The sequence below is a fragment of the Grus americana genome, chromosome 2 (assembly GCF_028858705.1).
Source record: "Grus americana isolate bGruAme1 chromosome 2, bGruAme1.mat, whole genome shotgun sequence".
Lineage (NCBI taxonomy): Eukaryota > Metazoa > Chordata > Aves > Gruiformes > Gruidae > Grus > Grus americana.
Window position 1 is genome coordinate 102,105,879 of NC_072853.1, and position 22,260 is coordinate 102,128,138.

The window sequence follows — 22,260 nt, forward strand, 5'->3', positions numbered from 1 at the left end:
AAAAGACTGAGCTCTATCTTCAACACCTCATTTATGTGGCTGATGGAAATGATAGCATATCAGAAGTGTCAGCATTCTAGTGAAAGCTGGCATGTAAATATTTATGCATTATGTAAGATAGTCAAGCCTTGGCTGGCTGTCCTTTTCCATATTTCTATCAATAACAGAAACTGCAGTTCAGATAAGAAAAAGCTATAAAGCTTTACATCACAGATTTTAAAACAATTTAAATTGGTCATTAATAAGAACCCGAACATGTAAAATGCTAAATGCTTCCAAGGTCTGAGTAACCTCAGTTATCTGGGAATAAAACGTACTCAGTGCTACTCAGAAGGACCTGGCTTCTTGCCAGATTACCTAGGAAAATATACATGAAGTTTTGAAATGAGAAATAAACCATGGCTTGAGTTGCAATAAATTTTGGTGCTTTATTTGGCTTTTCTGAAAATATGAAAATCAGATTATTAATAATGTCCATTACTGATTCTTATTTTTTTCCCCTCAAACACACCTGCTTCCACTTCCTTGTCCAGTTAGAAAAATCGGTTGGTAGCAACTGAAAAATTTTTCCATCTAAGGATGATGCATGAGCCTTGGTACATGAGCTTAGAGGTATTAAGCAAGCTCCTAGGTTTGCAAGCTTGCCAGCACAACCCATGCTCACTGGCAACTGCATCAACAACCACAGCTATCACTGTCAAGTACAGCAGTGGCAGTGGAGTTAGCCATTCTCCCCTCCCTAGTGACAGGCATCAACTTCTGGCTGAGGCAAACTGACGAGACCCACTGGCAGAGCTGTTGCCTGTAGCATCTCCATGGAGAAGTAAGGCTGCCGTCTCCAGGGCTCTTGGATTTCATATGAATTGCAGTCAACCTAAAAACTAAGACCTGACAACCAATTTACACTGTCAAATGCTTTACACTACCCAGAGGAATTCTTTATGCACCTTCAGAGGCCAATAAACAGGCTAATCATTTCTCAATTTGATTATTACACTGTCAAGACCAGGGCAGGATATACTTCAGGATGTCAAAAGAAACAAAGATTAAGATGACAGGCAGCATGTTCTTCCCCAATGTCACTACTATCAGTACAACCAACCCATCCTAATTATCACACCACCTCACAAGGACAACTGCAATTAACAGGGCTGATGAGACCAAAGTTGTTCAGCACATAAGTCTCTGAGGCTGGGGCAGCTATTTGCTGTGAAAAGACACAGCTGTGGTATTCCATATATCATGGCCCAGGACAGTCATGTTCTCACCTTTTTCAATCACCTGATTCATATGTCTTCAAGAACAATGTCTATAAAATAGCTGAGCAATACTCCTTCCCATTAAAGTGAATAAATCACTGAGAATGACCCTTCTTAGAAACAGCATCCTAAAATAAAATTGAGAGATCCAGATTTTTTTTTTTCAGATGGGTATGGTGCCATTCTTCAAAAAGGCTACAGCAGCAACTTCATATGTGGCTTTTGATAATGTACAGATTGGTATCGCAGGCAGAATTTAAAACAAAGTATAAGCTCATAAAACTTCTGTCTATTTTCCCCTCAGGCATTTTTTTAAGGATGAAGACAAGAAAAATGTGTATGTCTAGTATTCTTTTACCAAATTCAAATAAATTGAAAAAAATCAGCCAGCTAAATAGTAAGCACAAGAAACCCAAAGCTTACTAAAAAAAAAATATTATAAGACTGAAATAATCAAATATTAACAAATACAGAATCACAGAACAATTAGGTTGCAAGAGACCTCCAGAGCAGTGGTCTCCAAACTGTTTTGATTGCACACCCTTACCAGTAAAAAATTTTTGAGCACATACTCTCAATATATTTACTTATTTATAAATTATGTACATGTACTACTGAAGTTCTAACACTTTCTTCCTGCACGCCAATGGATTGTCTTTCATACCCCCTGGTCTGTGCACACTCCACAGACAACTGCTCCAGAGATCATCTAGGCCAGTGCCCTGCTGGACCAACTTCAAAGTAAAAATAGGTTGTTTGAGGACCTGTCCAGTTTAGTTTTAAAAATCACTGAAGAGAAAGATTCCCCACTGTCCAATTAGTATTTTCCTTGCTGCAAATTCTGAACATTGCCTCATCCTTTCACTGTGCAACACAGAAAAGGCTGGTTCTGTCTTCTCTGTAACTCCATCTGTGGCTGAAGAGAGCAATTTGATCTGCCTTCTCTTACTCAGCCTTTAAGGTGAGGCAAACACAGTTCCCCAAGCATCTCCTTGTGTCATAGGCTCTAGCCCCTACATGTTTTAGTGTGTTGCTGTGCTGGACTCTCTCCTGTTTGTAAATACCTCTCTTGTACTGGGAAGGACTCAAAACTGAACAAAATATTCTAGCTGCAACCTCAGAGGTGCCAAGTCAAGGGAGATAATCCATTCCCTTACAAATAAGCCCAGCCTGCACAGTCAACCTTCATCACCAAAAGGGAGCACTGCTGACTCATCGCCACAAGAGCTGCATGGCCCCTCCTGCAGAGTTGCTCCTCAGCCTAACACCTGACTGTACCAATGCACAGTTATCCTGTTCCAGGTAGCCCACTTCATGTTTCTCTTTGTTGAACTTCATGAGGCTCGAATCAGCTCATTCCTTCAAGCTGTTGAGACTGGTCTGAAAGGCAGGCCTGCGTATCACCTGATAATGACAGTTCGGCTTTACTACTGAGCCTGGACAAGGCTGCATCCTGTGCCATCATCCATGTCACCAATGAAAATGCTAAAAAATATCAGACCCAGTAGACTCCAGTATGCCTGGAGACTATGCTCAGGCACATGGAAAATAAGGAGGTGATTGGTGACAGACAACACGGCTTCACTAAGGGCAAATCATGCCTGACAAACTTGGTGGCCTTTTATGATGGGGTTACAGCATCCGTGGATAAGGGAAGGGCAACTGACATCATCTACCTGGACTTGTGCAAGGCATTTGACACTGTCCCACATGACATCCTTGTCTCTAAATTGGAGAGACATGGATTCAATGGATGGACCACTCAGTGGATAAGGAATTGGCTGGATGGTCGCACTCACAGAGCTGTGGTCAACGGCTCAATGTCCAAGTGGAAAATGGTGACGAGTGGCGTTCCTCGGGGGTCGGTACTGGGACCGGCACTGTTTAACATCTTTGTTGGCAACATGGACAATGGGATCGAGTGCACCCTCAGCAAGTTTGCCGAGGACACCAAGCTGTGTGGTGTGGTCGACACACTGGAGGGAAGGGATGCCATCCAGAGGGACCTTGACAGGCTTGAGAGGTGGGCCTGTGCGAACCACATGAAGTTCAACAAGGCCAAGTGCAAGGTCCTGCGTGTGGGTCAGTGCAATCCCAAGCACAACTATAGGCTGGGTGAGGAATGGATTGAAAGCAGCCCCAAGGAGAAGGACTTGGGGGTATTGATCGATGAGAAGCTCAACATGAGCTGGCAGTGTGCGCTTGCAGCCCAGAAAGCCAACCGTGTCCTGGGCTGCATCAAAAGAGGTGTGACCAGAAGGTCAAGGGAGGTGATCCTGCCCCTCTACTCCACTCTTGTGAGACCCCACCTGGAGTACTGCGTCCAGCTCTGGAGGCCCCAGTACAGGAGAGACATGGAGCTGTTGGAGAGAGTCCAGAGGAGGGCCACGAAGCTGATCAGAGGGCTGGAGCACCTCTCCTGTGAGGACAGGCTGAGAGAGTTGGGGTTGTTCAGCCTGGAGAAAAGAAGGCTCTGGGGAGATCTAATTGCAGCTTACCAGTACCTGAAGGGAGCCTACAGGAAAGCTGGAGAGGGACTGTTTATCAGGGAGTGTAGTGACAGGACAAGGGGTAATGGGTTTAAGCTGAAGGAGGGTCGCTTTAGATTAGATGTTAGAAAGAAATTCTTTCCTGTTAGAGTGGTGAGGCACTGGATGATCTTTGAGATCCCTTCCAAACCAAACCATTCTATGATTATATGATCAAACCCACTGTCCATAAATAGGTGCCAGTTAAATTTTAAGCAACTGACTTTTTAAGTCCCATCAAACCAGCCAGTTTTTCATCCACCTTGTAGCCCACAAACCAAGTCCCTACTTTCCTTAAGGATACCTTCCTCCACACATCTACCACACTTCTTCCAATTTCTCCTACAAATATGGAAGTCTTCGCTGAAAGCAAGATAAATGACAATAACTGCTCTCCCTTCATCCACAGAGACAGTATTTCGTCACTGAGGCAAAAAGATTGGTTAAGTATGATTTGCCCGTAGGAAATCCATGTTGGCTATTCCCAATCATAAGCATCAGTTCCCATTTCTCAACAAGCTTTGGCTTTCCAAATTTCATCCCTACATGCCCAGACAATGTCTCCATACTGCTCCTTAACAGTCCATCTGCTCTTCTACCTACCACACTCTACCCTTCTTACAATGAGGTCAGGAATGCTCTGTTCAAACTGGCCTCCTGCTATGTCTGCTTGTTTTCCTGCATGTGGGGATAGTTCTTGTGCTTTGAGTAAGATGTCCCTGGAGATCAACCAGATCTCCTGTGTTCCTCTGCACTTCAGGGCAACCTTGCACAGGATCCTGCCTGCCAGTTTCCCAAACAAGTCAAAGTCCACTCTCCTGAATTCCAGGGTTGTTTGTGGTTTGGTTTTTTTTTTATTTTTAGGGTTTTTTTGTTTAGTTGGGTTTTTGTTATTGGCCATCCCCACTTCCTTCAGGGCCTTAAACTCTATTGTCTCATGGCCACTGCAACTAAGGCTGCCACTGAGTATCACATCCCCAACCAGCTTCTCTTTATTCATGAGTAGCAAATCCAGCAGAATGCCTCTCCTAATCATGTATCCCATTACTTACATCAAAAAATTGTCTCCAACACACTCCAGAAATCTCCCACATCGTTTGTGCCCTAGATATTTAAAACATATTTAGAAACAACTATTTTTAACTCCCTCCCTCCCATTTGTTTACAATCTCACATTAACAATTGTTCCTCAGCATTGAGCTGACCACCAGGAAGTCAGAAAAATGCTCAAGAATCCTGTGTGTTGTTGGGATGATTTTTAGCCTGAGAAATCTATTGGGTAAACTGTGATTCCTTATGCTGCAGCATGGATCAGAAATATTAATTTGCGGCCTAGGTGGCTAGCTCCAAGCCATTATCAACAGACACCAAAAGCACAATGCAACATCTTGTGGACTGGATACAAAGTTGAACAAGTTAGCAGATTCCTACAAACACTTAAGATGAAAAAGAGGACTGTCTTGTGAGCAATTCACTAACAGGAAAAAAAAAAGTAAGTTTTGAGCAAGTAATTTAAGCAGTTCTACTCTCCATTTCATTGGAATAAACATCGACTTACCTATTTCCTGTATTATTTCAGTTCACAGGAGTTTCTTTTAAAAACCAAGTAAAACAAAGAGGATATAATCTTATGTTGAGTTATCAAGACCTATTTATTGCGCCTAAGTCTTACAATGATAAAGTTGCCTAAGTACCCTGTTGTTCCAACAGAAGAAAGTGCTGGCAGTGTTAATAAAAATTGGAGAAATCCACACATGTTTGTAATTCAGGACTGTAGGAATTCTGACCTTGATTCTGTGCCATAGTCCCTTTACACTGGTCCCCAGTATAAAGGGACTGCGATCCAGGTGCATCTGTACGGTAGGTAAGGAGTCCTAATTCTCTAAGGCTCTATAAGGGCTCTCAGAGCAGTTCTCAAGCTGATGTATGATGAAAAGGTAACTGATATTTGACACAGTAACAGAGAAAGGAAGATTTGCTTAAGCTCCCATAAAAGAAATCATACTGTTGAGCTGTTACAATCATCCCCACAGAATTATGCTGTACACTTGAAAGAAACTGGGGAAAGGAAAACACCGCACAACCTGTGATCCTAAAAAAAGCCATTTATTTAAAACTCGGTCAATACCTGGTCCAGTGGAACTTCTACACGAGTATCTTCATCTTCCTGCACTTCGGCTGCCCCCCACATTTCAGATCGCTCTTCACTGGCTTTGTAAATATCTTCACCTACAAAGGGAAAGATACAGAGTGGAAGGAAGTGAAGTCCAATTGTGACACTGTGTGGCACAACTACTGAATTGCATTCAGTTTTGTTTCTGAGAGCAGATTTCTGAGCTGAGCCACCATTCCCTATACAGTTCTTTTAATGAAGGTTTCGATCTCCCATTACCATCAATTTGTTTTCCTTTCCTTTTTAATAATAAATACTTACATTCTGCACCATTTGGGGAAATTAAAGGAAACAGAGACTGAACAAAGTCCTGGATCTGAAGTTCCTTCACTTCTGGCAAAGGTCAGGAGTAAATCTGAACTTGATACCTTAGAACAACATATTACTTCTATTTCTACAGTCAACAACAGTACCCTCTTCTAATTAGCATTATAACATAAATCCAGCAGAAATCTCAGGCTCTGAATTGACAACAAACATGGTGACCCAGGAAAGGAGTAAAAGATTAACAGAAACAGTGGGATTAATGTTACTCCCCACCCCTGGGCACATGCAAGTAGAATTAAGCTGAAACTTCACATTCGCATTAAAAAAGCACATGCTCCTAGCTAACAAGGTTAATGTTTACAATGATATTCCATTTTGCAAAGATTTTACACCTTTAATTTTAGAGGGTTTTTTTTTCCCCAAGTGTAAGTAATAACTAGGAGTCTTCGAGGTTTCTAAGTGGGTCTTTCAGTATCAGCTAACTAGGAAAATGAAGACACGTACATACAGAGAACAAACAATTTCCAAGTGACACACATTCCTCTTTCCCTTACCCCCAAACTGAAAACAGCCCAGAAATTAAGAGCACAGGTTACTCCAAATCATCTCCCTCTCTCTCCATCTATCTGGGAAAGACACATACTAAGTAACTACAATAAGGAAGAGGGAAAAATACTTGTGCTGTTTTGGATTGTCTCTTAATTCTTCATAAAAGGATGTGAACTTGATGACATCAACTGACCATGCAAATTCACCTACATTGCTGGGCAATAAACAGTTCTAGTGAAGCACTGAACAATTCACAGAACCAGTGAGAAAGAGGAAGAAGAATGGATAAAAAACCAGGACTTAGAGAAATCCAGAGCCAACCTGCGTAAAAAGGCAGCATTGACTACTCTAGAAGTTAGTTTTCCAATTACTTTCTCATCACTACGAGAATCAAGGACAGAGTTTACCCTGGGAACAAAATTCACTGGCACACCATACCACTGCAATTGGCTAACTGGAGGGGAGGTGCCAGCTCCTCCAGATGGCCTTAGATGTCTACTGACAGGCCACTGACCAGAGCACCAGAAATGAAAGCCTTTCTCACAGCCTGAAACGAAGAGGTAGGAATGGGGAAGTCTATGGAACATCACAAATAATATTCCAGATTGGTACTGCTGGCTGCATCTTAGGAAGGAGATTATCTCATGGACATGGCAGTTTGCGTACCTTAGCATCAGTCCCACAGGAACCTCCCCACTCCACCAAAAGATATATTACTTGTCCTCTGAAAGTACCAGTGTTGGAAATACCACAGGATTCTTGGCATCATTGGTTGGATTCTTATCCTAAACATCTCGCACATCTTGAAAAAGGTCCCATCTTCATAATTAGCATGGAAATAATAATTTTCATTCCTTAATTTCCTTTTTTTTTGGGGGGGGGGGATTACTAAATGTAATGCATCTGTTGTAGTATGTTCCACTGAAACCAGCTAAGGACATACAATATTTGCTAGCAATATGGTAAATCTTGGACAATCTATGTGTACATATCTCATTACAGACCACCTTTGCCGAGACAGTTTTTTTGACAAATTCAGCAGTAAGAACATGGAGTGGTTAAGAGTAGCAACAAAATGCATCTGAATGCATGTACTTTTTCAAATAATCAATGCGCTTCACATTTCCCATTTTTCCGAGCTCTCTAAAGGACAGAAGGTTCCGTTTCTCTTACCTGATGTTATCATTGTTGCTTCTCATCATAGACGTTCGACTGAGATATAGATCACCACCATAATCTGAGAGGAAAATGTAATGTGTTCCTTGAAAGCCACTGTGAAGACTCTCCTAACTCAAGGCCTTCCCTTAAGTACCTTGAGAAAATAACCTTGGCCTAGATTCCTTGGCTCACTGAACTATAAAAAGTCAAATCAGTGTCTGAGAGAACTGCATTTAATATCACCACCATTCCATTTAGACTCTGTAATAACACTTTTGCCTTCAAGATTCCCAAGTCTTTCAAGCAAAATGGGAATTGTCTGGCCTCTAGAGATAAAAGGACTTTGGTGCAGAGGTAATTCTCATCAGGTTTTTCTCTGGCAGACAAGGAGGTACAAGGGAGATGAACATGTGTTGACCCTGAGGCCAAATCCACAAAATTAATCTCAAGAGTTGAGGATTCTCAATTTTAAAGTACCTCTCCTTAGAAGAATAGATCAGCCTCAGGGCTATGCTGAACAACCCAGCAACTAAACTCCACACAAGGAGACAGATGTGCAGTATTTTCAAAAACCTTAATCATGAAACCAGGAGGAAGTGAGGGAGAGGGAAGAAGACAATAAATTCCTACCTGGGTCATGCGACCAACTTTCCCATTCAAAAGAGTGTACCCAAAAAGCTAGCAACAGGGCGATTTCAATAAGCAAAAACCGAAATCCCCATGGGATTTCCTTCAAGCACTTTCTAAGAGATGTTTGCTCAGAAAGCTGGTCATAAATGTAAAGAGATTAGTTGAAAACTGCTCTGCACAACCTTCCAGCATCTCTCAAGGATAACACTGTTCCTTGTCTTGCACGGAAAGCACTCTAAAGTGAAATAGCATTCCTGCTCTTCCACAGCGTGGAAGATGCCGAAACTACATGGCAGGCTGCAATGGCAAAGAATAGCAACCACAGAAGTCACCAAAAATAACTTCAAGGTCAGTGTTTTCAGACAAAACGGGAAATTATCCCATTGTCAGAACAGCTATATTCGTTGAAGAAAACAAGTAGTTAAAGAATAGCATATTGCAAATGCATGCAACACAAAAAGATCATTAGCTGATTTCTGAAAGGATGGCAGAAAAGATTTGTTGTCAGAAAAGGAAAAGAAAAAATTATTTAAGGAAATAAGAAAATTGACAATAAAAGGGAAATGAGTTATTTACCTCTGCACAAATCTGAGAGTATGGAAGACAAATGTCCAAAACCTAGGTACCATTAATAGTCAGGGAAGGAAGAATAACACTTAGGTCTGAAATGTGACAAAACAGATAAAGAAAAAAGTGACACTAACTGAAAAATGGGAAAGTTGTAACACTTGAACAGATAAAAAATTATGAAGAAAATGGCAAGGAATTAAATTAGTCTTACACTAGGACACATACTTTTCATTTGATACCAAAAGTGCAAAGAAATACAAAAATTATAAAACAATTTTTAAAAAATTAACTTGATTAAATGGAGCATTAAGAAAATAGCTTAAAATGTAAACATTATTAGTGTTGCTACTCTACTTCAGCCAGAAATATCTACTCTTTTTGCATGTGAATTTACGAATATCTGGAGGAGGGCAGCTAAGTGAAAAGGCAACATATTCTTTGTTTATGTGATTCTGTGTCAAGATCTTGTCAGCAGGAGTTTGCAGACCACATTAATCACTATTATCAGTGCTCTGAGTTCCTCAGCACCTTCCAAGCAAGTGTGTTAGGTTGGGTAAGTTTGCCTCATATTTTATAGGTAATATTTCAGAAATGCTTTTTGATTTAGGGAAAAAAGCACCAAAAAAAATCTTATTGATGCAATATTTCACATCTCTGTCTCTGAATCATTAGTTAGTTTCTACACACATCTCTAAGGGAGGAAAAAACAAGAAGGCATTTTAGAAAATGCTATAAATTAAATGAAAAAATATTTTTGTAAGTCTTCATTCCTGGAGTACTGCGTCCAGCTCTGGGGGGCCCAGTACAGGAGAGACATGGAGCTGTTGGAGAGAGTCCAGAGGAGGGCCACGAAGCTGATCAGAGGGCTGGAGCACCTCTCCTGTGAGGACAGGCTGAGAGAGTTGGGGTTGTTCAGCCTGGAGAAGAGAAGGCTCTGGGGAGATCTAATTGCGGCCTCCCAGTATCTGAAGAGGACCTACAGGAAAGATGGAGAGGGACTGTTTATGAGGGAGTGTAGTGATAGGACAAGGGGTAATGGGTTTAAACTAAAACAGGGTAGATTTAGATTAGATGTTAGGAAGAAATTCTTTCCTGTTAGAGTGGTGAGGCACTGGAACAGGTTGCCCAGAGAAGCTGTGGATGCCCCATCCCTGGAAGTGTTCAAGGCCAGGTTGGATGAGGCTTTGGGCAACATGGTCTAGTGGAGGGTGTCCCTGCCCATGGCAGGGGGGTTTGAACTAGATGACCTTTAAGGTCCCTTCCACCCAAACCATTCTATGGTTCTACGATTGTATTATATTGCTATGGGCTTATATTGCAATGTCTATTAAAGTTAGAAACAAGTACCATATCTTACTGAAAAGGGAATTCCCAGCACTTCCACTAGATGGAACATTTATGCCTATCCCAAATCATTCATAAAATATTGTAGATTAAACATACTCCTCATACTAGTTCTGACTTTCTGTGCATCAAACTAATTGAGAATTGGCCACAGTCAGGGTCATGGCATCATCAGGGCAAAAGAGTTCTAAAAGGAGGTAAGCAAGGAAGGTAGGTCCAAGCCTTACAGTCAAGCTGTGGCATACTCTACCTATAGAGCTAAAATCAACAGTATTTTTTGTACCCTATACAGAGAGAAGTGAGGTAACATAAGCACATATCTCCCATTATTTCTCATTATTTTAAAGCAGGGTTAAGTTCAGTAATTCTGGCAAAAGGGAGAAAGAACAACCCACAGAAGGGCAAAAAAACTAATCATAAGAGGGAAAAGGCATTCAAGAGAAGCAGCCAACTGGAGAGAGACATTATGCAGAGGCTGGAGGATATGGACATAGAGGAAGATGATGAGGGCACAGTAATGCTAGAAGAAATGTGTGGAATGAAGAACTGTACAAAAGCAAATAGGAAGATGAGGAAACACAGATGAAAATTAAGGGAAGAAATGAGGTCCAGCACACTGGCAGGAAGGCAAAAAAATGGGTTATGTGCAGCAGAAGAGTAGAAGCTTGAAAGAATGAGAGGGGAAGAAAGAACAAGCCAGCAGGCACCCATGCCAATTTAAGATTCTTAAAGGAATCTCCCTTCAGGAAAGCCTGAGAAGAGAAATGCCATTTTACTAGTATCTATCTGCAACTGAATTTCAACGTTCCGACGCTCACACGCATACTCATTTATGACAGAGGCAAAGCAAAAAGCAACAATGAAAAAATGCTCATTGTTACCAGGCAAGTATTTTTCTTGATTTCTTATTCTTATTTATTCCTACAACAAACGCTATTTAGTAAGACTCTTGATAGTGGCTCTACAGTCTGGGGAAAGAATTCTTACAGTATTTTTTGGCTTCAGGCTCAAGAGATGAATAAAAACTGCAACTGCAAGCGCTTTCCTATGGAAGTTCTTCAAGAGTTATGCTCTATTTCACCTCTTCTCCAGCTCCATGATCCCACAGAGAGAAAGACTGATGAAATATCAAGAAGATCCAGACTGCTTCAAGCTCTGAATTCCCCAAAGCCTTGTGAAGGGCTACCAGGAAAGGGAACACTTGGAGCCTGATAACTGCTCATCTGAAGAGAGGTAGCTCGTGTCTCAAAAAAGCAGTGAACCAACTCAGCCTGCCCTAAACAAAGTCAAATGATACTGCTGTTGATACACTGGCACCTACTGGCTAACCTCTACAGCTAGCAGCAACAGAGCCACACAAACAGTAAGAACAAGAGAACACTTTCAGTAGAAAAAGGTGGTGAAATTATATGAGGGAGGATGTTCTCAGAAGACTTAACACTTTGGAAATCAGGTCCAGAGGCTATGGGTAGGAGAAAGGCAGAGTGGTCAGATTTGGATCAGAAGCTTAGAAAGGATGATGACTGATAAATAGGGTGTGGGATTTCTGATATTGTACTTGGCCAAGGTCTATTTCATGAAGTAAGTGGGTTGGTCCTCAGCTGGTTTCACCAAAGATAAGAAAAGGTGGTACTGTATTCCTACAGTCCTTTTTCACCTCTGTGATTTTGTTGCAAATGGACAAATAAAACCAATACAATTTAAGACAACATTAAGACTGTTGTAAATTATGTTTCTTGCACAATGGATCTGAATAGACAAGAATCTTCATCTACTCTTCTTACCTACTCTGTCCTGTCCCCTTACCCATGCCAGTGATGCTGGCTTTGCAGCCTCTGAGAATTCATTTGTGTGAAAGGGAGTCCACTGACCATTCAGGGGAATTTTCTAGGTATTTCATACTTCTGGCTAATCTCCTGATAGGTACAGAGCAGATTAATTATCAGCATCAGCAAATTTATAAATGCCCAAAGCATTTTCACTAACATTTCACCTGATACGTGTTACCGGTTGTCTCAATACACAGATGGTCAGTGTATTGTGTGATCACTCAGTTCGGTATGTACAGAAAGAAGCAACGAATTGGTGCATGTATAACTGAGCAAACCTTGGCTAAAGCACAAAGATCATTTTCTGTCTGATGCCATTCAGTATTTTGGCTAAACTCCTTCTGTACACATTGATAAACAAGAAAGTTATATGACTTTATTAAATAGTAATTGAGTTATAAATTGAACCAACTCATAAGAAATCTATATATTTTAAATAATTAAGCATAGCAATTAATGGGTATTGTATAAGTTCCTTTCCTAACCAGCATTGACTGTAAAACATTTATTGCAACACAAATTACAGTATTATACAGTCACTAATGCATTTCAAATTTTAAACTGATTGAAGTTTAGTAGTAGGGATTTAAAAAATCATTGTAATAATAACTTGCCCTGAATATTTTATGGAAATTAGAGGCATTTACTAACTGCAAGCTCTGTATGTAAGCAGGGAAGTTAATGTGACTATAAAAAAAAAAAAAGAATGTGACTTACCACAGAGGCTGCCTCATAAAAAGGCAAAATTAAGTCAAATTACAAACAAAATTAAAAAAATCTGCGGCTCATTAAATTCAATAGAATGCTATGAGGAATAGGGAGGACGCATGCGTTTATGCCTGTCTACAACATAATTTTCTTTTCTGTTTTGTTTGTTTGTTTAAAATTTCAAAGTATCAGTGTTGTTCAAGGCCCATTCCAACAAAAAGCCACTGCCTTGGTGACAGGTTTGCATGTGTGTACATGCCTGTGACTTCTGTCATCAAAAAGTAATGGAATTAAAGAGCAAATGGTAGCAATATAAATATGAAACTGTTGGAAATATTAAAAAATAAGTATTTTTCTTCATCTGATACTATTGCAGCCTCAAGCTTCTAAGCAATTAGTTCCTCTCTTCAGAAAATATTGTATTTCTAATAAGATTTCACACCATTAGAGACTGCTGACATCTGACTACCTCAACAGAAACTCCAAAAGGTACTTCTAGAGGGTGACCTTGTATGCAGCAGTCTAACGATAGGAAACATGGTAATGCTAGAGTAAAGGAAAAGTTGCCTTAGTCAGGTGCAATAGCGCAGTCATCTTTATACATAAACAGCTACAAAAATAAGGACTGCATATCATAATATGAGGTGCTTTTTTCCCCTTCTCCCTACTTTAGTCATTTACCTCATTTATTCTCGGTGTTTCTAAGCATCTAATTTATTCATTTATTTAAATGACAGATTATTAAGACCATTTGCATTTTGATATTAATGAAGCAGCTCCTGTTCAGCCACATCTTTCTTAATTCCATGCCTGTTCCAAAACTCAGCCTTCTCTTGCGTACAGCTGGGTCCTAAGGGCTAAACTATCACAAAGCAAACGCAAAAGCCCTGAACCGTCTGTCCTGGTCCAGTCATTCTAAACTAAGCATCACTAGACCTACGCTCCACCCTGCAGCGAGTTAAGCAACGTGACTTTCCTGCTGCCAAGTACTATTTGCCCACTTTATGTTTTGCAGTGTATTCATTTTACTAAAAGCAAACCCAAAGAAACTCACCATGTGCTCCATGAAAGAGGACGCAAGTTTGACCATCATCTTATTTTCCCACTGGCATTAGCATATTCTGGCTATCGTGATTCAGCACTGTAACAATACACACTAACAGCAACAAAGGTTCTCATTTCTTACTATAGACTGCGAATTTATCTCTTCTTATATGAGGAATAAACCTACAGGTCCTGTAAAATCTCTGCAAATAAGAAACAAGATGATCGCTCTTCCTTCAGCACAGTTTTTGCTGGCTTTGACAACACAGCAGTGATATGGTCTATGTGTCCACATTTTAATGACACATAGCTTTTTAATCCTAAAAGTTGTCAGCAGGAAAACATGGACAACAACAGTTTTAGCTCACAATGCACAGCTGATATTCAGCGGTCTGGGTCTATACTCTTTGGTAAGCTCATAATTTTGTTGAAAGCAATTCAGAGCATGATAGGAGGAGCAGCTGCCATACCTGATGTTCTGTTAATTAAGGGTTGGCTTTTTTCTTTCTTGTTTTAGCCAATAGCAAAACCAGGAAACTGAAATGATTGCTAACTTCTAAGACCTCATAATACTCAAAACTAGATCTGAAAAACTGTAGAGTGGCTCAGCCCATTTCCACTATAGTACTTTTCCAAATCATAGCAAGAACTCGAACTTCACAATTTATTATCTCTAGAACTTGTTTTATAGTTTGGGGCGGGGGGGAAGGGAGGCGTTACTTTGCCAGCCATACGACCACAATTAAACTACTGGATTTGAATGGTGCTCCGTTACAAGAATTTTCTACTGCACTTCTGAATTTGCTACTTTCCTGTTCAACTTCATACGGCATACTATTTTCAGAATGTGGCACAAACAAAAAAATAAGTAGGTCTGTTTTTTGTTTTGTGGGTTTTTTTTTTAAACCTTAAACCAACATGCTGAGAATTAAATGTACTTTTGGTGTCACTTTCATAAGCCCAAATTCTGCTGAACCAGCTGCACTGGTCTAAGCTCTAAACCTCACATTTCCAATTGCAATTACTGTTACATATAATACATTCAATATTATTTAGGTTTCTACCAGTGCAATGAGAGTCCAGTCATAACTTTAATAGCATGCCTTATAGGTTACAAAAACCAAAACACCAGTTCAGTCTACTGGATTTGCTCTAAGAAGCGGTGAATTTAAATCTTGCACAAAGAGTTTTCAACACTAAGAAATTCTTTAATCATCTTGATTTGAGAGGATTATGACATGGATCAGTTGTAATATGAATGGTATGCTAGTGAAATTTTTGGTGTATTAAAAAAAGAAATTAAAAGTAAATACATGGCTAGCCCAACTAAACTCTGTTGGAAGATTAGGTTAAGCTCTAAATACACTATGAGCATAATTCTTCAGCTGTTAAGTCCCTGGAAACAATCACTTTCAAACAGTCTGGCACTCAAAAGAGAGAAGATTCCACATAACTGCTAAATTGGCAGCAACAAAGACAGCAAAGAATATGGGATACATTTTTGACTATGCATATTTTCTTTTTATCTCTTTCACTACACTTCAAAATGTGCATGTGTAAACTCAGTGTGCAGTTTATTCGTTTCAGATTAAAATAAATTAATCCCACATCAGTGACAGACAAATGCGGCCAACTAAAAGGCCAAGAGTCTTTTTCACTGTCCATCAGAAAAAAAAAAATAAAAATTGTAAGATGGAGATAAGTGCTTCTCTTACCCAATCCAAAGCCTTTGAATTTGAAGGAATTTTTTTTAATAAACCTGCAAAGCCAACTGAGGAACTGCAATGAGCCTTCAGAGTACACAGTGGAGCCATACTGGTCCAAGTATTACTCGGAGCAATCATTATCACTGTGTTCCTGGAACTGGCTTCTAGCTCTCCATCAAAAATCCATCTCCATTTCAGAGTAAGACTCCTCACTCTAAAATGAAACTGAAAGTGTCATGGCAGTAATTACATACATGATACATCCAATACTTCAGCATCTGGTCTAAGCTAAATTTCTAATTTCACTGTCAACTGAGAGAATGGGCATCTCCAGATACACTTGTCTCTTCTTGATGGCTGGAGCCTAGAAGCCCAGCTTGAATTAATCCTCTAACCCTCATACAGTTGGAGGTATGCAAGATGCATCTTGCCCTCCACAAGTTTCCAGGAGCAGCTGGCATCTGAAAGTGTACCACAGTCAAGAAATCTTTAGGATTTACTGCATCTTTCTTGTTGCCATAGGAAATCAGATTGAAACAAACCACCTTTCCAAATAAACAGTCTTTTCTGAACTTCTGTTCAAGCCTTCTGAACAGACAAGGCAAAGGCGTGGTCACGCACACTACAGCTGGTGCCTTTGCAAATAATCCTCCTTTAGGTCTTGCTACACAGAGCTGCTACTCTGTATACTCTTGCTAGCAGAGTTTGAACGCTATGAGCCTGTGCAGCACTTTGGCTAACAGCCAATAATGCGGACAGACAATGGATGTGCTGAGAATTCTGGTGTGCTCATGCCTGCTCTTACTTCTGCTCTTCACCCTGTAAGGGCAGAGCTTACAGCTTGGCATTTGTGGGCAAAGGTAGGAAGAGAACAAAAGCACCACTTGTACACCTCCCTCTCAATGTCTGCTCCTTAAACATATGTTTGAAGCAGATTTCAAAAGGCACAAGCAAACGGGGAAGAAAGCTGCAATGCTCCTTTCCGCTAGCTGCATCTAGCTGAAACACTACAGCTAATCAAATGTATGGTACTAGTTGCTTGCCTAAGAGGGAAGCTGCATCTCAGTCATATCCAGGTGAAACAGAAAAGCCTTGATATAGAATAAACCACCCTCATTACCAGCTTTTAAAGCCCTTTTATCATCCACTTCAGTCCCACTAGTCACACAACTGCTGCAGGAGTCCACCTCACCCAGAGACAAGGTGACAAACCAGGACAGAGTGAGCGAAAGATCCTGTTGACAGGGAGACACTTCAGAGCACTAAGAGCGTACGCATCAGGAGAAGGGGAAGAGCTTGCACTAATACACAGAGCGACAGCCTATATTCTGCTCTTTCAAGGCAGACTGGATAACAATGCAGGTCTTTGGTACATGAAGAAGTACTGAGAACAACAGGTGAAGAAAAGCAGTACACTTAGAAAAGGACATGTACCCTTCATCTGCCCCCTGAATCCTAACATACTGTCCCAACAGTATAATCTCCTTTCACACCCAATGGGGAGCGTGATGGGTCCTCAGCATGCATGTAAATAATGCATATAAGCACAGGATAAATACAAATATGCACACAGCATGTCTGAGTGCCAGTGTAAGCCATGGTCACTTACTTATATTCTGAAGCCCAGAGGCTCAGTATTTTAAACATTAACTTCAACAAAGCTTTTTTGTTAAAATTAAACAGTTCTTTAAACAAAATTTGTCCAGGGTTTGCCTGTTGGTTTTCTTTTCTTTTAACTCAATTAAAGATTCTTATTCCACAGTCGTAGCACAGTATTCACATTAACTCGTAAAGAATACTTAAAATGCAAAAACCCCAATATTCTTTGCTCTGAGTTCTCATCATATTTCCATTATTTTAATACAAAGTACACTGCAATTGCACCAAAAAATACTTTTGCTTTAAAAAAGTCATAGACCATAAATCAACAATTGCAAGTACACACAAGAACTTTTTAAAGAGCATCAGGACATATATGTAATGGATACAATCAAAAGAATAACTTTGTATCAGTCAGAAAAAAGTTGTATTTCACACTCAGGTAATGACTTGGAGATATAAATCACTCCAAAAGAAAGCTACAAAGCTATAAATTATGACTTGAATAAAGTCTAGAGAAAACTTTTCAAGCTATGAAGTTACTTCATAGAGATGCCTGTTACACAGCTGATGCAGCCTCTTTACAAGTCTACTCTTCAAAACCTGAGCATGTGTCACCACCTGTTGCAAAGCTACACATGGCTGAGTACAAAAGATGGAGAAAAATAGTCAAAAGAGAACATCCTCTCTGCTCCTAAACTGATTAAAGGAAAAGGCTTGTGATAACCAGGTGGAGAGAAAAACTAGGAGAGCTTTCGTCTTCCCATTCACAACCTCTGACCCTATGCAGTGACTCCACAAGAGCCTTGGCAAACCAAGCATTTCCACAGCTGCTCTCTAACATTAGCCACACGAAGGAAGTTTCAAAGAAGTGGTGGGAACAACTTAGGGGGGCTGAACTGCCTCCCGTTACACACATTTGTCTTCATGTAGGTGCTTCACTGGCTGCAGAATATATCCAAGCAACTACCCAAAGTCAAACAGGAAGGCTAAGACAGAAATGGGGGTTGAACCCATGGTAAATCAGTGCCAGACAGAAAGGATTATTTAAAGAAAGACCAACAAATGGCAAGGAAAGAAAACAGACGAAGTCAGATAAAATCAATGAAGTGCCACGTGGACCCAAGGAAAAGCATCAGAGAATAACTGGAAAAGAAAGATAAGAGCAGGGGGAAGAACAGGCAAAGCTGGGGAGGGATGGGAGGGGAAGAGGAAGGGAGCAAAGCAAAGGAGGTGGAGAGTGTGCTGGGAGGCCAGACTGATAAGCGGCGAACAGAGTTGTTAGGGTAAGCTCACCACAGCTATCATGGTTGCCACAGAATGAACCAAAACAAACTGAAACAAAGTTTAACAGACACATAAAGCCTTCTTCCATAATACTGTCAGGAACAGGAGAAAATTGCAGGTATGAAATGCATCTGTCACAAACTTGGGGTCACCTGACAGTTCTGCTGCACTCAGAAAATACTGATAGTCCCATTAAGGAGTAAATTGACCTATACTAGGTTGGCTGCATTCCTCACTTTAATTATAGCAGTACTCGTAGCACACTTCTAAGTACTAATGCACATTATATGTTTTTCCTCTTTCCAAAAAAAGCAGGATCCTGGCTCTGGACTAATCTGATCCTCTCCATTAAGTTTGACTCAGCTTGAAAGTCTTCAAAAGTTAGCTAGGAACTATTTAAATGCCAGTGTTTGAACCATAAGTCCTTTAAAAATATTACCTTCAAAAGAAAACAATAAATGCAATAAGCCTCCTACTGAACTACTAGAACACTCACACCACCTTATTAAAAGGACAGGATATTCATATATGTCCATAGCTGTTTCATCTGAGCTGTGTATACATTTTGTATTTTAAACTGTGCAGTTTACAATGGCCAGAAGCATCTTTAACAACATTGTTACTTGGTAAATGAAGAAGAGAATAAAACATGAAGGTGTTATGGGCACATGTTTACACTCAACCACTGTAGAGATGAGAAGCTTTTATAAGGCTTGGCTTATATATTATTTTTAAAATCTGTTTTATCAATATCACTGACATTAATAGATTATTTCACTCAATATAGTAAAGCAGATATACTCATATGATCACATATATGCTGAATATTTTTTTGGTCCATAATATGTCTCTGTGAAAGATATATCAGCCACTAGTAATTCATATAGTTAGGAATGATATACTTCTTTGAGGTTTTATCATTAGCTTTTAGCTCTATTCCTGCAACAGAGACTACAAATTGTGTCCTGTGAAATATGAACTGGTTTAGCCACATTGTTTAATGATAATACTGACGCCATGTGTGTGAAAACTGCCACTAAATATTAAATAATAGCACCGAACAAACTCCTATGATTTCCCAAAGATTTGTGTGGTGATTTATATATTTTAGGTTTAGGATAATAGCTCCTTCTTCAAAGAGTAAATGTGTGTAAAGCCTTGAGCTTCCAAATTCACATGTCCACGCTTAAATTTAAGCCCATGAGTGAGTCTAACAAAGACACAGTTAAGTGAGTGACTGACAGATTGAGTCTCTTTGTGAACACACTCCTTTACTTTTAAGCAAGTGCCAGAGTCTCAGTAAAATAAACGAAACCTAGACTGTACGCTTAAAAAGGTTAAGCATGCATGTTAGCATGACTTGCTGAAAAAAAAACCAAAACCAAAAACAACAAAAAAGCCCCCATGCTTAAGCACATTCTGAAATTTGGCTATTTTGATAGTGGTTCATCTTGACTTCAGACTCCACATCATCTCCTGCAGAATCCCACACCTCCTCTTGCAAGAACCTTTCATATGAAGCACCCTTCACCACTGGGATCTCAAAATTCAGACCTGACAATGGTTACAAAACCTTTATCTGAGACGTGAGTTTACAGATGAAAGCCATGCTTTCAGGAATGAATTCAAAACACAAGGCAAATAAAGTGAGACAAACAGAAGAATAGAGATCTTGATGCACCAACCCACATCACAGTATCATTGACCTCTGTAGATACGCTTGCAGAAGAAATTGACTCAATGTATTTGGAAATTTAGAGGGCTATGTGTCTTATGGTACAATACAGAGATTATATAAATGTACTATAGACATAAATATATTCACATTTGTGCCCAGATTAATAAAAATTTATATTCATGAATATATTCAGACAGCAACATATTTAGACTCTGGCAGCAAAAATTATAGAGACTAGCACTATCTAAATAATTGACCTGAAACAAATCAAGAGGGTAAGAACAAAGAGTATTTTCTACTTCACATCTCCACTCTGCCTTAAAAAGTCTATTGATTTACCAGTATTCTCCATTACTAAATGCATGGTACACTTACTGTCAGTTGTGCTAATTTATTGCCAGAATTCCTTAAATTATTTTCCTATGATTTTACCCTTCATAAGAAGACTTACCAGCTACTGTAAGGATAAAACAACATCAGAGATCTGAAAAGACATTAAGAAAACCCTTCTGTGAGAAACCAGACTACCACCACATTCATATGGAAACAGAAAGTTATTATATGGTAGACACTAAAAGCCTCATTTCAGAGAGCTAGAAGGATGTAGGAGAAAGGAAGAAAAGAGTTCATTCCCAGCTGTGCCATGTGCAAACTGTCACACTCTTTGTGCAAAAATAACACCACTATGTGTTTCTAGCCAGTTTTAAGCCTCCACTGACTACTATTTAAAAGGCAGGTCTGATTTTCTGAGAAGCAGAATGTAGCACTGTAGAAACTGTTGTACCAGATCAGATCTGTGGTTCATCCACAGCAGTACCCTACATCTGACAATGCCAGCATGGGATGCTTTGGGGCTGGGGGAGAGATAAAAAAAAAAAAAAGAAGAAGAAAAAAAACAACCAACAAAAACCCTGAAAACAAAAACCCAACAGTAGGCAGATGCTGTCTAATCTATGCTTTGATTGGAAATACTCCTAATTAGCAACTGGTTTAGAACTTAATATATGAAATTTTACATCACATCCACAGTTTGTTAGGAATATCTACCATAGTGCTGGGTATCATAGGATTTTTAAATAAAAAGACTTCCTTTTAGATGCAATAAAAATCCCAAGTTCTTTTGTTTCATGTGTAGTTTTTTAGATCCCTAACCATTTGTTTTTTCTTCCTGTGAGGTTTTCCTAAATCTACATTGCCCCTTTCTGAGATGTGATTTCTAAGAATCACAGATGAGCTCAAACTATTGATTTTCTATACCATGTGATATTCACTATTCTTTATCTCCACCTATCACAACATCTCACCGACTTTTTAACGACCTCTGCTGTAGTGTCAGAGGAGATTTTCACAAAACTGGCTTCATCAATATTTTTCTAAACCTTTATCACTAAATTAGTACCCTGTAAAGTATTTCAGTTTGCCATTTACCTACCCTTCTGCATTGCTTTCACTTTACCAACATTAACTTGATATCGCATCATCTAGATGGTTACTTAGCTTTCTGCATAGAAACTTTGACTTTTTTAGCAACAATGAATTCTTCATCAGTAAATCTTGCAATGCCTCTGAGCACCCTTTTATTCATCACTTTATTATTATTAATCTTTGCCATATTGATACATTCAAACAATTCTAGCAATGAGAAAAAAATTATTTCCTCAGAAATAGGTTTATTTCCCTAGAAATAAGTTAGATGCTCTCTACCTATTACTCCCTTCAGTCTTAATGAAACCTGCAATAAGAAGAAAATCTGAAAGGCCCAAAAAAAGATTATTCACTGTGAATTTTCTTTTAAAAAAAGGAGATAAAAAATGTATACATACACTATTAAGAGCTTCCGCTTCACAGATGAGCAATTGACAATAACACAGGTATGAAAGTGCCACAGCACCCTACAGCATAAACTAGAAAGGTGCTGAAGGTCAACTGGT

The 22,260-nt window shown here is 39.6% G+C and overlaps 1 protein-coding gene across 3 annotated transcripts in view; it reads right to left on the reverse strand.

Annotated features, from left to right (window-relative positions):
* Positions 1-22,260, reverse strand: part of DCDC2 (doublecortin domain containing 2) — a 72,705-nt gene that overhangs the window by 12,516 nt on the left and 37,929 nt on the right. For all 3 annotated transcript variants that reach the window (XM_054817243.1, XM_054817244.1, XM_054817245.1), the window contains one exon: positions 5,916-6,016. In XM_054817243.1, the coding sequence (XP_054673218.1) occupies positions 5,916-6,016 (101 nt within the window). The remainder of the gene's footprint in view (positions 1-5,915; positions 6,017-22,260) is intronic.